Source organism: Callospermophilus lateralis, chromosome 6 (assembly GCF_048772815.1).
Source record: "Callospermophilus lateralis isolate mCalLat2 chromosome 6, mCalLat2.hap1, whole genome shotgun sequence".
Lineage (NCBI taxonomy): Eukaryota > Metazoa > Chordata > Mammalia > Rodentia > Sciuridae > Callospermophilus > Callospermophilus lateralis.
Genome location: NC_135310.1, coordinates 86,325,957 through 86,342,820, shown reverse-complemented (window position 1 = coordinate 86,342,820; position 16,864 = coordinate 86,325,957). Strand labels below are relative to the sequence as shown.

Here is a 16,864-nt window from a genome sequence, read left to right as displayed (position 1 = left end):
TTCATAGTAATGACGAGGATATGCCCGACCCCCTCTTTCCCTTAATTTCACCTGTACCTAACAAACTAGTAGTGACTAGTGCCTGGATTTTAGTCAGATTGATGAAAATTTTAGGGAAAAAGAAAGTATTTGAAAGAAGCTAACAACAGAGCCCCTGGTGCCTGATTCTTCTCTGGAATCAAGATTTCCATTTTGGTTTTGGCATTGCACCTGTTGCCTTTATTCTCAGAGTCCCAAAGCAGGTGATAAATATTTGTTAAATCAATGATTCACACAATCCATTAGAAAAATTTTCTCTTTTAATAATATCATTAACGATAAAAATTGATCTTTGGAAGACACTATATATGATTCCAAAAAATAAGAAGCATTTAGCAGTTCTCAAATGACAGGTTCTTTTAAACAATTTTAACCCCACTTAATACTGAATAAAAGAAAAAGTTCAATTATATTCGAAATGCCACAAATGAGAGGTAAAATAACAGTTTCTAACAGACATATTTTGATATGTAAATATTGATCATGTAAAAAAAGTTGATCCTTAATCACCGTAGAACATAGTCATGTAATTTAAATTTAAGTATTTATGATATTAAAGATATTCCAGACAAGTCTCCAAAATTCTATGCTTGCCAATGGAATTGACTTCCCAGAAGATAAAATCATAAATTTTTATAAATCAGACTGGATGAAGTAAGTGCAAAAACAGGCACAAGTTTATTCATTACCTCCTAAAAACAGTCAATCAGATGCAGTGTCTAAAAAATGATGTTTAAGTGAAAAGTAGTAGGAGGAAAGCCATAAATGTCCCAACTGGAAGTTTGGCAAAAACTGTTGGGTGGTAGAGAGACAGTACAGGGAACAGAAGTCTCAAACCAAAGCCAAAGGAGAAACACCAAAGAATGGTGTGAACAACTGTGGAGTGGCCCCTGGTCCCCATACAGAAGAATTCAAGCCATGGTAGGACAAAATTTGCCCTTCTGTTATGGTTTAGCTATGAGATGTTCCCCAAAAGCTCATATGTGAGACAATGCAAGAATTTTCAGAGGTAAATGTTTAGATTATGAGAGGTGTGACCTAATCAGTGCATTAACCCATTAAGACAAATTAACTGGGTGGTAACTGTAGAAAGATAGAATATGACTGGAAGAAGTAGGTCACTGGGAGTGTGCCTTTGGGGTTATATTTTGTACTTGGTGAATGGAGTGCTCGCTCTTGCGCTCTCTCTCTCTCTCTCTCTCTCTCTCTCTCTCTCTCTCTCTCTCTCTCTCTCTCCTTCCTAGTGTCATGTCCTGAGCTGCTTTCCTCCATCACATCCTTCCACCATTATCCATTATGTTCTATCTCATCTTGGGCCCAGAGCTATGGAGTCAGTCAACCATGGACTAAACCTCTGCAACTATGAGCCAAAATAAACTTTTCCTCCTCAATGTTGTCTTTGTCAGGTTCTTTGGTCACAGGAACACAAAACTGCCTAAAATACCTACCCTTACATACACACAACCTCACCTTAGTGAAGAATTAGCATATTTTTAAAAAGAGAGTAAAGACAGGTCATTCAAGGAAAGTGGTTGTGGGGGAAATGGATTTTGTAATAACACAGAGCAAAAAGTCAGGCATTAGGCAGTAAAATAAAGAAAAAGATTCAGAGTTCATGAAATAATGAGAGGTTGTGAGATAAAGTTAGCAACAATGAACATTGCCAAAGTACTTGAGATTTGGAGACTAATGGATTTATAGGATTGAGGATGTAGCTATTTAGAGATATATCATTTGTCAATTCTTGGACTAAAAAGCAAACAATCATGGAAAAATACAAACGCCTTGAATTGTGACTTTCGATGTTCAAAATGATGTTTGTGAAACATCTTTTTGAAATGTCTCTTCTTTCTTCCATGTATTTAGAAGTAATAACTGATAAAAGTGGAAAAGCTTTCCAGATGTGGGAGTATTAAATTGACTGGTTTTTGAAATATTCTTAAAAGCTTTGAAACCAATAAGTAGAGTATCTTGATGGAAAACCTTTGTCTTTAGTCAATTAGTAGAAACATTGTTATTATTTTAAATTATAGAATGCTAAAATAAATGTCTTTTCAGCAAGCCAATCTTCACATCAGAATGTAAAGATAATTAAAGCAAGTGTCATAAGAGCCTGATTATGGACAGACAATATGCATGAGTATTTAAGAACAGAGCAAATCAAAACTTGTCCCCCAAAGTTTTAAGAACTTAACAATGATATAAATATTTTATTAAATCTCTCACTGATGGGACAGGTTAGTAAAAATGGCATTAATAATTTAAGTTCTGAAAAACAAATAGAGTATAAAATTAGAAAATCACTGGAGGATATGTTTAAATATGACTATTTGTAGGATATCTGTAAAGCTATAAGTGTTAGCAAAAAAATGGAAAATTCTTACACATGGGAAATAGTTAACAAACAATGTACTTACCTTCTTCTCCACTAACTAATTCACCAAGCTGTTCATCAACACCTGAGCACACCTGGGAGATGATCTCATTTTGAATATCCACAATCGCATCAAAGTTGGCCACATTGAAAACATGGTTCAATGAAGGTGTGGATGCAATTTGTTTGAGCTCTTTTGCATCTGCAGCTTTAATGCCTTAAAAACAAAAAGTCAAGGATATATTAAAATGGAAAAGGTGTCTTCTTAAATTTCTTCACTTTCTCAGTCTTTCACAGCTGAACACATTTTCAAATCCTTAAGTCATAAGCCAGAGTTGCTTTGCTTCATCACAAATGTGCAACTGTTCAGATGACAAAAGCATTTTATAATTTCACATAAAAAGAACAGCCAAAGAGAAAAATGACTGGTTAGTAAAACAGAGCAAGCTCTCATCCCAACCACACCATCATTTGTCTCTGACATCTGTAAAGATAATACTTTTCTCTTCCAGAGTCCTGAATGAGCTGGAGCCCTCTGAATTCTTCAAGTATTACATAATATAGGAAACGCATAAAAAACACTTAATGATAATACAAGGAAGATCTTTATTAGAATCATTGGCCCAGTTTTCATTGAAAAGTAGAGAGCTAACAAAGAATGTATATATATACCCTTAATTTAATACTAAACAGAAGTTTTTACTCAAAGACAATTTGGTTTAATGGCCACACTATAAAATACAGTAAACACTTCTTATAGCATCCTTCCTTGAGTAATTTATTCACATCTTCCTAATTATTAAGTGTACTAGAGCAGTTCTATAATGAAAATAATTAGCCAAACCTAACTCACCCAGAGAGAAAACTTCAACTCCAATATTACGAAGCTCTCGGGCTGGAATTTCCACTTCGTCCTGAGATTTGCCATCCGTAATGATAATTGCCACTTTAGGGAAGCCAACTCTTGCTCCAGCAGATTCCGTGAAAGTATTTTTAACCAAGAAATCAATGGCATCCCCTAAAAGGACAAAAAAAATGTTCATTCACTCTATGCTATTTTGCCAACGTCAAAAACTATGTGATTAATTTCAAAGGTATTTAATATATGATTACTAAGCAATGCTTAATTTCTTTCCAAAACAAACATTCATTTACTAGAAACAATAATAAAATCTGTAAAAACATACCTGTCATTGTGTTGCCACCTTTGTATGGGATTTTTTTAATTGCAGCAAGAAGCTCATCCCTTTGGTAGTACTGATTTAAGTTAAATTCAGTCCTTGTATCAGAGCTGTACTGAACAACTCCCACCCTTGTCTTCTCTTCCCCAATGTCAAAAGCAGACACAAGAGCAGCAATAAAGTCTAAAATGTACTTGAAATTATTTCTTCCCACACTCCATGAGCCATCCACAAGGAAGACTAAATCAGTCCAGGCACTGACAGAGCATTCTGAAATACATTTGATACATTTTTAAATGATGGATTAGTCAATCAATCCATTATTAACAAATACAAGCCAAAATGCAAAAATGAATCATCCTATTCATGAGAACTTATTTATCCCTTATTCTTCATCTAAGCACACAAAAGAATTAAAAATGTTTATTAACACACATAGTAGTATTTCAGTGCCTTCAAGATGTATTTATGGAACTACATGTTTTAAAATTGCTAAATAAGACTTTATGCAATTAGCTGGGTACAGCGATGCATGCCTGTAATCCCAGCAACTCAGGAGGCTGAGTCAGGAGGATTGCAAGTTCAAAGCTAGCCTCAGCAAGAGCAAGGCACTAAGCAACTCAGTGAGACCCTGTCTCAAAATAAAATACAAAATAGGCTTGGAGATGTAGCTCAGTGGTCAAGTACCCCTGAGTTCAATTCCTGGTACCCCCTGCCCCCCCAAAAAAAGACTTTCTGCATTAAGAGATAACTAAACATGTGATTAATGTGCTATCTAGGAAACTGTGGTCCATGTATTTTTGCTATCAACTTATCTACTTTTATGAACTATATTCTGAATCTTCTCTCCAAGTAAAAATTATATAAAGTATCTTGGAAATATACAAAAGAAATATAAGTTTAACTGTTTTTATTCCTTGGTATTTATCAACAAATAAATTCAAAGTAATTGTGCAATTCAAGCAAATGCAATTGAATTTTTAAAAAAATTAATGTATGTTTGTTAATGTAATTGTCTAATTTGAAATAGGGTTAGTCTAAATAGTTAATGGAACCTAACAGAAGTAAAAATAAGCATAAAATGGTGCAAAGTAACCAAAACATCTTGTCCTAATTATCAATGTATTCAAATTTGACAAACCTACTTACTGAACAGAGGAGAAATAATCATTTTATTCCAAAATAGATACTTCATATGAAATCCTGAAAGTACTGAAATACAAAGATTGACTTTTATAACTGGATGTCATCTTTCCTTCTCTCTACAGTGGAGGGAGCAGGTCAGTTTTCATGAAAATCTCTATTTGCAAGGCAACACAGAGTAGATTTTCTGAAGATATTTTTGTTCTTGCAAGACATGCTATAGATAATAAAAGAAGTATTTGGCTAGGATGAGGAAGAAAAGGGTCCTGGAAAATTTTGCAAGCCAAATACAGTTGATATGCTTAAAAAACTTTTGCACACTATTTAATAAGTCAATTTAAGCAAATTAAAAAGTCTATTTGGGGCATAATGCTTTGATGCAGAATAAATATTGATGGTTTGGGGAAAATATTAGCATTGTAACTTAATACTATAAACTTCATTCCAGAGTCTTAGACTGCTGAAAGAATAATAAATAGTGATCTGGAGGGAAAACTTCCAGGTAGAGAGGCTTTTGTGTTTATAATATTTTCTTGTCATTCTAGGTCATAAATTCAACTTTTACAAAGTGACAAAATTAGTAGTCCAAGAAATCCCTTAAATGTTCATCCTAGTAAGTCAGACAAAGCAGGATAACATAAAAGGAAGCTGATAATCACAAAACCTGAAATTGCTTTTATCTGATTACAAATGCAACAGTATAGCAGAGATGTCTCACAGAATCTCTGAAAAGGTTGGAAAAACTGCCAACTAAGACAACACAAATAACCTGGAGATGAACATAACATATGCCTGGACTTGGACGTGCATTTTCATGGCAGCAGATGAATTGTGTCAGACAATAACTAAGGACATTTCTCCAGCCTTACTTTTCTTATATATTTCTAAGTCCCACTTATTTTTATCAGTGTGTTTAGAATGAAAAATTAACTAAAAAGTCAGAACTTTTTTATAAGTACTTAGTTATACATTTCTCTCATATCGTTTGTGCTCCTTCTAGATAAACCTTATAAAAATACAGAAATAAGATCAATCTTTGTATATAATTGGCACATCCACTTGTTACTACACTTACAACTTCAAATCCCAGCAAAAGCATATGGAAACACTTACTTTGTTTCTCTGTTTTTCCAGGTTTCTTCTCCCCTGGCTTTGGAGGACCACCTGTTTGAACTAAATCAAAACCTCATTATTAGAAAAGAAAATTAATTCAAACAAATGTTTCATTAAAAGAGAATAAATATATTTATTTTGCTATGGTCTTTCAAAAGTATGGTTATGCCCTCCTGGTCAGACTTCCAAACAAGCAGTTCCTTGCAACAAATTATTTTTAGTGAAATTTTAGAGATATTTCAAAAAGACATTAGCACTCTTGCTTATAAATTTAGTGTTCTAAAAATGTTCATTTAGAACATTCCTGCTGCTTCCAGAGACCAGGGTTATAAACCAGGAATGAATTTATTTGCATCCATTAGTAATAGCAAATTTACTCTATATAATAAGAGATTAAATCTGAAGATAGAAAAACATATTGCAGAATAAAAATATAAAAGTTTGAATGTATATGTGAACTTACTTGTTAGTTGGCCTATTACTGGTACACTTTCTTCTACTTCATCATATGAAGTTATTGTTACTATATACTCTATTTCAGGTATAAGGTCTGATAATAAAGTTTCTGTGGTACTAGCTGCAAGGGTAAATTCTTTAGTGGGCCCATCTGGAAATATGGAAGAGAAAATATGAATACAATGAAACCTTTTTAAAATATAACACAACACAATGTATTGCAATTTCCAAATGTACTAAAAAAATTGAAAAATTCAATATATGCATTTTTCAGGATATTCAAACATTATTTTTAATCATTTATCAAGATTAAAACCTTGAATTTTAGAAATGCAATAAATTCAGTGACATTGCCGTTATTCATTACAATCATTTTCAATACTTTTTGAAAGCTCAGGATTCTTCTAGATTTAAGTTATATCAAAATAACAAACCAAAAATCTCATTGGTTTTAAAGACAAATGGTAGATTTTTAAAGTTGTTATAAATGAGATATAAAGCAGAAATAATTTAATTTTAAGTTACACATTAGAGCAGAGCAAAGAGAAAGAAAAAGAGATAGAAATAAATTCAAGGAAAACACAATATTTTTTTAAAATACCTTTATTTTATTTACTTATTTTTATGTGGTGCTGAGAATCGAACCCAGGGCCTCACACATGCTAGGCGAGCGTTCTACCACTGAGCCACAACTCCAGCCCCAGAAAACACAATCTTATAGATTAAAATTAACCACTAGGCCTGGTACAGTAACATATACGTATAATCCCAGTGACTCAGGAGGATGAAACAGGAGGAGCACAAGCTCAAGACCAGCCTCAGCAAATCAGCAAGGCCCTAAGCAACTTAGTGAGACCCTGTCTTAAAACAAAAATGGCTAGGGATGTAGCTCCATGGTAAAGCACTCCTGGGTTCATTCCCAGTATCAAAAAATATAAAAATTTAAAAATTAAATTAAATTAACCCCAGTAGGAAACAACTAGTGTGGAAATAATATACCATGCTCAAATATGGTCTTAAAGGGTAACTTAACATCTACTAAATTGATTTAACTTCCAAATATTTCAAGGTACAGCATCCTGAATGTTTACTAATATATGTACTTTCTTTTAAATTCTAATTCTCAATTAAATCAGAAAACATGGTAACTCCTAGGGACTAGATGTATTAATATTTTTAATTATATCATATTTTCATCAAAACATAATTTAGAGGTACTGGGGTTGTAGCTTAGTGGTAGAGTGCTTGCCTTGCACTTGCCAGCACCACATAAAATAAATAAATAAGTAAAATAAAGGTATAGTGTCCATATTCAACTAAAAAAAAAACTTTAAAAAAAACATAGTCAAGAAATGTGAATTACATATAAGAGTTTGTGAGGGGAATGGGAAAAAAATAAGGAGAGAAATGAATTACAGTAGATGGGGTAGAGAGAGATGATGGGAGGGGAGGGGAGGGGGGATAGTAGAGGATAGAAAAGGTAGCAGAATACAACAGTTACTATTATGGTATTATGTAAAAATGTGGATGTGTAACCGATGTGATTCTGCAATCTTTGTATTGTTTTGAATAACCAATAAAAAAATAAAATAAAATAAAATAAAAAGAAATGTGGCATATGGAAAAAAAAACCCTGAGAAATGCTCTTGACTCACATGTGGAACATGCAAAAGCAGCTAGGCCCCTAGGAGACATCAAAGCATTGGGAATATGCTGGATTGGGTACTCATTGTGCCAGGTTTTTGAGTGTTGGGAGCCAGCAGTTTCTAATATCTGAGTACTGAATAGACCCTATTTGAGTGCTTTTCTACTTTGGAATAGATCAATTAATTAACTGCAAATACACTTGAGGGAAAAAAGATTCAAAGAGGAAAAAGTAAATTCCTGGCCCATTTTTAAGTTCTTAAACCATAACTTAAAAAAAGACTCATTGAAAACAGCATTTTGAATTATTGGTATTTTTAAAGACCAAAAGATAAATAACAGGCTATAGTGAAGTTATATTGGTATCACCCATATCTGTCAGTCAGATATAGTGGCCAGTGCTATTTTTTCACTCCATTTTTATAAGTAAAAGTTAATCACCAAGAGTTTGGTTTTCCATACTTGGGAAACATTATTAACACTAAATACCACTGTAGCTACAAAATCCACCTAGCAAAGGTAAATTCTTGTCTTTCATCATGGTCAGTCACCATGATCATGAATAATGTTTCCTGAGCACCAGATATAGAGCACTGGATAAAGCATAACAACTCACTTCATTGCTTGGCATTTTAAATGTGAAAAATATTAATTCAAGAAGAATTATATTATTAAAAAAATCAAAGATTATCAGTAATAATCTGATGAAGTTTAAACAATGCAAAAGTTCATTATTAATAACAACTTAGCACAGCAAAGCATGTTAAGGAAGCTGAACACCACAAAATACAGAAATAAGTACCAGGATGAAAATCTGTGGACCTCAGTTTACCAAATATCTAGTGACATCAACCAAAGATCTCAAGCTTGCTAAATCTTGACTTCCTTGTGATAAGATGGGAGAAAGGGAGAAGACTGGATTTATCATTTTTGATGCCTCTGTCCTAAAAACACAACATCTCAAAACTTACCTGTTGTAGGGTCCACTGTTATTCTGTAACCCACAATTGGATCAACTGGTCTTGCCCATGACATATGAACAGTATTTTCATCTATAATTTTAAAATTCAAGTCTGATGGCGGGTCAACTGCAAAAGAGAGAGTTGATATTAGTTACATTTTCCAATGTCACAAAATGGTCAATATAATTAATAAAGAATTGTGTTGAGCAAAGCTTACTAAAGTTGTCTTTGCATAAATTTGTTTCCAACAAATATAAAAGATATCTTGTTGGATAAGAATAAAATTAAAAGCTGACAAGATATGACAAAACATCAGAGAGTATACATATTACAAAGGACAGGCACAAAACACTTTGGATTCTTGAGTTGCTAGGTCATTCAAGAATGGCCAGCAAAATCAAGCATAATAGAAACATATTTGGTTACAGGTACATACAAATACAATGAAATCACAGATAATAACCACATATGCAAACAATTCACATAACAATTAAAAGAATATCAATACATGCTGAGTGCATTTTGAACAAGCATGCCAAATCACAACCTGCTTACAACAATAGAAGTTAATTTAGAACACTGACATAGTACTTTTTCTTTTCCATAACGAGGAAAGGAATCAATGATATTTTTGGTTCATTCTCTGCACTGTTGCCTTATTATTCATTGTTGTTTCATAAATCTCAATCTGTGGCAGAGATAAAAACTGTATCTTAGTGAAAAGGAGAAATCATAGGAAACTTAGGTATTTCTCACAAGGAAATATACATTTAAATGTATATTCACATTCATATAGACAAATATTCAAGCATAATAATAAGAGATGTTAATAATTTATAAGTATATAAACAGTAATCTACAGGTATTTTGAAAACTAATATTCTGCCTGTTTACACCAACTTGCTATGTGTTTCCATGGTGTAAACCAATACAGTTATTTCCTTTGCAGCAGGTATACTCCATACTAGAAATGGCATTTTAAGTTAAAATGCCAGTATGGTCCTTTACAAAACAATGGTTAATTATGAAAAGACAACATCAATGTATATTTATGGACATTTATTTACAGAACTTAAAGAAAACAGTGGAGAAGAATCAGCAATCTGAAGACATGATTGTGCATAAAAAACTTGAAGAAATCAATGACAGGAATAATTGAAAAGTACAGAAAGGAATAGTTTACATACAAAATTATACAGCATCATGCATGTGTCAATGAAATGTTGACTTGTTTTTAGTTTCCCACAATAAACAAAAGCCTCCATGTACAATAGTCATTACACAAAGACATTTCCAAAATATTTTATAATGATATTCTCTCTACAATGTTCATGCCTCATCATGCAGCATTGTACTGACTCACTGTCAGTGCATGGTCAATGCATTAAAAATTATTACACTTGAAGCAGGGCTATAAGTAAGACGATTTTCAGCCATATTCTTCTTAAAATGTTTTAGTCTGAAAGTATTCCTTGTGAGTTAGAATTTTTGCCTATGTTTTGAGAGAGTACAAACTCCTTTTAGAGTCTTATAGAGGTCAATTGAAATACAGTAGTAGCTCTGAGAGTCATCCAATTTAACTGGGGTTAGAGATTTACATAATATTAATACCACATTTTAATGAAAATAAAACAAATTAAGCAAACATTGCTTTAATGGACTGCTGCTTGCAACTGTGGGAGATGGTTTTATTTTTTTATTGAATACACTAGCATAGGAATGAATGTTATTTTCTTACTATCCATACACAGGCAGTGAGATTAGAAAAAATTATCTACATGCAATATATAATTATTGAACATTCTTCTGTCTTTAATCATATCACAAGTTTAGCTAAAGTCCTCACTTAGTATAACAAGCATGCAACAGATGTTAATAGGACAATAGGTATTAAGAATATCATTATAAAATATTGTTCCAGTAGCAATGGCTCAGGACAAATTTAATGCAAAGGCAGACACAACTGGCCTGAGCATGCTTTAAAAAAAAAATCAGTACATGGAAAAATAGTACCACCAACCTTGGAAGGAAATTGACCTGAAGCAGCGGACATTAGGTTAAAACTGCTGAAGGTCAGCAGCGGCCCACCTTGTTGATATCCAAATGACCAGGATTCCAGATAAACTGAAAAATTGACTGTGGGGAAAAGTCTTTAACATTTAAGAGGATTTTAAAGTGCTCATAGAAACTCAGATGTGGTACTTGGTAATCAAAAGTAGGAAATGGCCAACTAGCCTGTGTAAATCATAGAGCCCTTTCCACTTTCTTCTATCTGATTGTGTCATATATCAACCTTTCAGGATTGCCATTCTGTGTATACATTTTTGTTTGTTTCATGAAAAAATAATAGTAAAGTAGGTGTGAGTATGTGACCCATGCTAACTTAAATCAATGCAAAAATATATTTTCAGCCAGGTGCAGGGGTGTACACCTATAATCCCAACAACTTGGGAGGCTGAGGCAGGAGGATTGTGAGTTCAAAACCAGCCTCAGCAACAGCAAGGACTTAAGCAACTCAGTGAGACTTTGTCTCTAAATAAAATACAAAATAGGACTGAGAATGTGGCTCAGTAGTTGAGTGCCCTGGAGTTTAATCCCTAGTAGCCCCCAAAAATATTTTTTTTATTAATTTTGAAAATCTTACATAAAAAAATTCACAACTACATTGCATTGCCATAGATCATAGGCATACCCTACAACAATGCTGATGCTGGAATATTTCAAATATGAAGTAGCTATATATGGTTTATAATGCAAAGAGCCATAGTTACAAAGAACGAGAATCTCAATCAAAAGAGATCTAAAATTATAAATAACTGATATCTATTCATAAAACCTAAATGCTGATAGTTAAGACTAAAATTTTAAATATTCGTAAGTAGTTTAATTTTATATTTATGAATGATGCTTTTTGTTATCAAAACACTGTTACAATAGTCTCATTCAGATAAGATTTTTGTTACATAAGCTGGCAGAATTTAGGACATTTTAGGAATGATAATACTAGATAACATTTGCTGATTGTCTTCTATGTAATAAGCAAAGAGCTAATCATTTTTTATACTGCCTGCTTTTTCCCTCATAACAACCTAATTGTGGGCATTTTTACAGGTGAGATTTTTACAGCAACACTTTTTATTCCATGGTCTTGACTTTAAAGTACAGTTTTCTACTATACTAGATCGAATGGAGAAAAAAGAAATATTTCAGCCAAAATTAACTTTAGAGCCCAATATTAATACATCATTGTTTGTTAATATATTTTCCTACTACATGATAAACCACTATTAGAACAAATGATGCCTGGTCAACTACAAATACATGGCATGCAGTCGTTTCCAGTTCTAATAGACATAGAATTTGCTGTATTAATCTTACACTTGTTCAATCAATTCTAAAACTAAGGTGTGTGCCTTGATATACAATAAATAAAAATATTTTTTATTAGGGCACCCAATGGGAGTCTGTGACCAAGAATTTACCAACCATGGCAGAGATGAATAGATGGATGGATGAATGGATGGATGGATGGATGGATGGTTAAGTGGATGAATGGACAAGTGAAAGGGAAATATTCTAATACGCTTGATAAATGTATCTAAAGTGTTACAGATAAAGCAAAACTGAGAATATACACTAAAGTATCATGTTGATTAACTAATTAAGAGTCATCATCCAGTATTTGGGATAACACTGGAAAGAATTTGGCCTTCATGTTAAAGCCTTTTAGAAGTGTGCAAAGTGTGATGAGTTTACTCCCCAGGTATTAATTTACATTTTCCATACAATGTTAGTATATATTTAAATTTGCCATGCTACCAAAATTCATTTAATTTTTGTTTACAAAACGCCAGAAATAACCAGTGGAAAAAAATTCACATTTTAGACAAACAATGAGATTATACACATTACAAAATGCGTTCTCCCATTAAACTAACTAGGTTGACCACTTGCTCAGTAAAAATGAAGAATAGTGTGGCCAAAACATAACTAAACCAGCTCTAGAAGTCCTGAGTCTTCTCTGTGCTTTGTCCCTAGCTATATTAATTGATCAAGTTATTCACCTCTATGAGCCTCATTTTCTCATTTGGAAAATAAGGTAATTACATAAATGATCTCTAAATTCTCCTTTGGTTTGAAATTTCTGTTATAAGATATGCTAGACAAAGGATTCTGGAAATACATATTAATTAGCTTCTTAAACAATACACAAGATAATTAAAACTTATGACCTCAACTCACTGACGAATTGATAATATCCAATTTTTCATTATATATTATAAGCTATAAATAATACTGACAAAAGTTAGAACTCTGTGTTTCACAAAATTTTCCTCCATTTCAAATTCTAGATTAATTAGAAGGGTGTACAATTCTGGACTGGGAATATACTATGGTGGTCACTTCCTTGCCAAGCATGTATGAGGCCCTGGGTTCAATCCCTAGGACCACAAAAAATAAAAGAAAGGTATCCAAGTCTCAGGAAATATTGAGTATTAAACTTTAAATAAAAAATGTTAAGGTATTAAATTTTCTGAAAAATATTTTTTAAAACTATGCAATATATAAACAAAAATAATTCATACATTCAGGCCACAGAGAGAACTGACTTAGTTATAAGGTTGCTGATGTCTATTGTGTATCTACTACAAATATTAAAGGTTAAAAAAGCACACACATTTTCACAGTTATTTCTATAGAAAAAGATATAATAGTATGAAAATATAATATATTATATGACTACAGAGAAGAAAAACAACAGGGCAAAGGCAGTACCTCTATTTTTTAAAACGGAGAAATACAAAAGTGAATACCAAAAACTTTTAATTAATATCAAAAAAGTACTGGGTCTCAACACATAAAAATTAATTTAATAAAAATGATGAGAAAACTATCAATATAAGTGTTCAAGTATGAATCACAAAAAAGAAAGAAAAGTAATTCTGGATACTTTAGGACTAAGATCAAAATGGCATAATACCAAACAGGGTGCAAGTTGAAATTTTGAATGCTCCCAACAGAAAGATTTCTGAAAAATTCTGTTTCCAGCCCATTGTCCCCAACAAGGCTTTGGCCACAAATTTTGTTGAACCTTCACAAGCTCCTGGGGACACTTAGTTGGTAGTTAACACTAGAGCTATGCTGTCCAGCACAGGAGAAACCAGCCACATGTGGCTATCAAGTATTTAAACTGTAGCCAGTCCAAAATAAAATGTGCTACAAGTATAAAATACACACCCAATTTCAGAAACTTAGTCAAAGATGCAAAATGTCTAATAACTTTATATTGATTACATGTTGAAACAATATTAGGTTTAAATATATATATGGTAAAAATTAATTTCTCCTGTTCCTTTTTCTTTTCCATGTGACTACTAGAAATATTTCAAGTTGCGTTTGTGGCTCATATTGTATTTCTATTTGACAGTGCCAAACTAGAAAATAAGGCCAAACTAGAATCTTACTAAAATATACTGACTTAAGGGGGTAGGAAATTAAAAAAAAAAAAAAAAAGAAACAGTTTAAGAAAGCACTACCATACCATATGGAAACTAATGAAAATTAAAAAGACTAAATGTGAGAAATATGGAAATAATCAGAAGTAACAATTTAGACAGTAAAATGTTGTTTTTAACTGCACTTTGCTAGCTAGTCATAAGCCAATTCAGAATTGATTTTTTCCACTTACATCATTTCCAACCTAATTCTTTTCCTAAGAATTCTCAAATCTTGTATTTTCAAATAACTATTTTCTTAATAAGCAATAAATGGGACCCTTCAGTGAATTATCTAAAAATATTTTCAGTAGTGCTTCCAAAAGTTCCTCAAATAAAATTCCTTCCTAACAACCACAAAGGAAACGGGCACCAAAGGCAACCTCATCTGAATATTACTTCACAGAGGCCACTTGAAAAAAGCTCAACATTCACAACACTGATCAAGTAAGAAGAGCCAACCAGTTTCTGTTACTTTTCTAAACATGCATATATTTTGGAGACTGTTTTTCCTAATCTTAGTTTTTGTACCTGCAGCTTTATTGTAGAAAGTTTTCCAAAACCTCAGTGTTTTAAAATAGCCCCACTTTCCCCTAACCTGTAAAAAAGTCACAACCCACCCTGAAACTTTAGTAACTGTCACATGCAGAATTTCTCATTTGACTTCATCAAGAACATTTTTTAATTTGGGGGGGGGGGGTGTCTTTTATGACATTATCCCAATTTGCACAAAAAGATGACTAGTTCTTCCACTGGTGTTTGAGGACAGTCCTGACGGACTTAATAAATAGAAATGGCTTTTTCAGTGAATTTCTTGAAAGTAAGGCATCAAGTGCGCGCGCGCGCGCGCGCGCGCGCGCACACACACACACACACACACACACACACACACACACATCAGGTTGAAAGTCTAACAAAAGTCCTTCGTTTTCCAAAGGGTCACATGTCTGGAGACCCTTCTCAGAGTCTCTGACTGCCTCTTACTAAAGTCAGCCGCACCCAAGTCTCCCGGGAAGAAGGCAGGAGCAAAGGAGGAGGAAAGGACAATGATAGTGGCGCCCAGCTCCTTTGACTCACACTGGTTTCCCGTGCTGGGAACCTTGGCCCAGATCCAAACTGCTTGAGCTGGGTTGTTCTGGGCCACGTGCCTTGGAGCCCTTCGAAGCAAACAGGGACAGCAGAGACCCTAGGTCACTGGAACACCCACAGCCACCCCGGGGCCCAGGGCCCCACCTCTTTTTGCAGCCCATTCCAGGAGCGGTTGGCCTGCTGACCCCATTGCCCTGCATGGTCCACCTAACCAGTGGGCTCCCTACAAAACACAAAGACGCACAGACCTGGCGCTGTTGGAGTCTTTTATTTCGTTTTGTCACCAAGGACGCATCCCTGACTCAGATGGTTTACCGGCCCAACAAGTGAGTACGACTGCGCTCTGAGGCTCCTGGGTGCCACCCGGAGATGTCCTGTAGAGCTAGATGCAGCGTCGCCCCCGCCCGGGCGGCTGGTCCTCTCAGAAGGCGCCAGTGGAGGTGGCAGTGTGGACAGCACACCACCGCAGAGACAAGAGCAAGGAGACCACACAGCACTGTAAGGAATGGCTTAAGCAGAATAAAAAAGAGCTGGACCTGAGAGCTGGAAAATGGACAAACCTCAGAAGGGGGCGTTTCTCTGGAGGAGAGAAACCACCCGAGAAAGCACGAAATGCGGGGGAAACAGAGCAAGCAATAGAGAGTGGAAAGATGTGTTTTGTTTTGTTTAACTTTCTCGAATTCTGCAGTGTCACTCGGGAAGGCGGAAAGAATAAGCCTTTTACCTTCTGCCTCAATGGAAGACAGGAGCAGGGCCACGCCCAGGGCGGCCAGCGCTGTGGGAAGCCTGGTCCGCATGCTCGACCTCAGTGTTCACAGCCTCATGAAGACCTGCAGGAGGAAGCAGTAACTGTATCAGAACCGGGTTTGGACAGGTCTGGAACCAGGCTAGAACTGGAGTCTGGACACAATCCAGAACCCTGCCAAATCTTCCTTAATAATCCCAGAGCCCAAACCGGCACATAATGGATCTATTGTGGAGCCATGGAAGTCAAGTTCATCTAAATAAATCTAATCATGGCACCAAGAGGGAATTCAAGTTTAAAGAGGGTCCTATTTTCCTGGAGCTCAACCCAGGAAGGCCTTACCAGTCCCCATATGACTTCATCCTGGGTGATGGCTAATTCAGAGGTCATTTTATCCCTGACTCAACTAAATGCCTCTTCCAGCTGGGGATTTTATTTGGCTGCTTTTTCCTAGCTGCTGAACTCTTTAGGTAACTATACTTTAGTGGTCTCAGGATAATTTGGAAAAGTATAATAAACCTCTTTTACTCTCTTTTTTCCTCATTTTGTCCTGCCTACAAATACGTAGGTCTTGAAGGTCTGAAATGGATTATACAGAAATATGTGAGACCCAGCTGAAACCT

At 34.6% G+C, this 16,864-nt stretch overlaps 1 protein-coding gene across 2 annotated transcripts in view; it reads right to left on the bottom strand.

Moving 5' to 3' along the window:
• The window catches only part of Col12a1 (collagen type XII alpha 1 chain), a 106,579-nt gene extending 90,286 nt beyond the window's left edge, over nucleotides 1-16,293 (bottom strand). Inside the window, exons 1-7 of one of the 2 annotated variants that reach the window (XM_076858491.2) lie at nucleotides 16,221-16,293; nucleotides 8,922-9,038; nucleotides 6,314-6,457; nucleotides 5,851-5,910; nucleotides 3,601-3,864; nucleotides 3,267-3,431; nucleotides 2,457-2,630 (exon numbers count right to left, since the gene is read on the bottom strand). In XM_076858491.2, the coding sequence (XP_076714606.1) occupies nucleotides 2,457-2,630; nucleotides 3,267-3,431; nucleotides 3,601-3,864; nucleotides 5,851-5,910; nucleotides 6,314-6,457; nucleotides 8,922-9,038; nucleotides 16,221-16,293 (997 nt within the window). The remainder of the gene's footprint in view (nucleotides 1-2,456; nucleotides 2,631-3,266; nucleotides 3,432-3,600; nucleotides 3,865-5,850; nucleotides 5,911-6,313; nucleotides 6,458-8,921; nucleotides 9,039-16,220) is intronic. The other variant, XM_076858492.2, reaches the window with a different exon arrangement.
• Nucleotides 16,294-16,864: the final 571 nt, after the last annotated feature.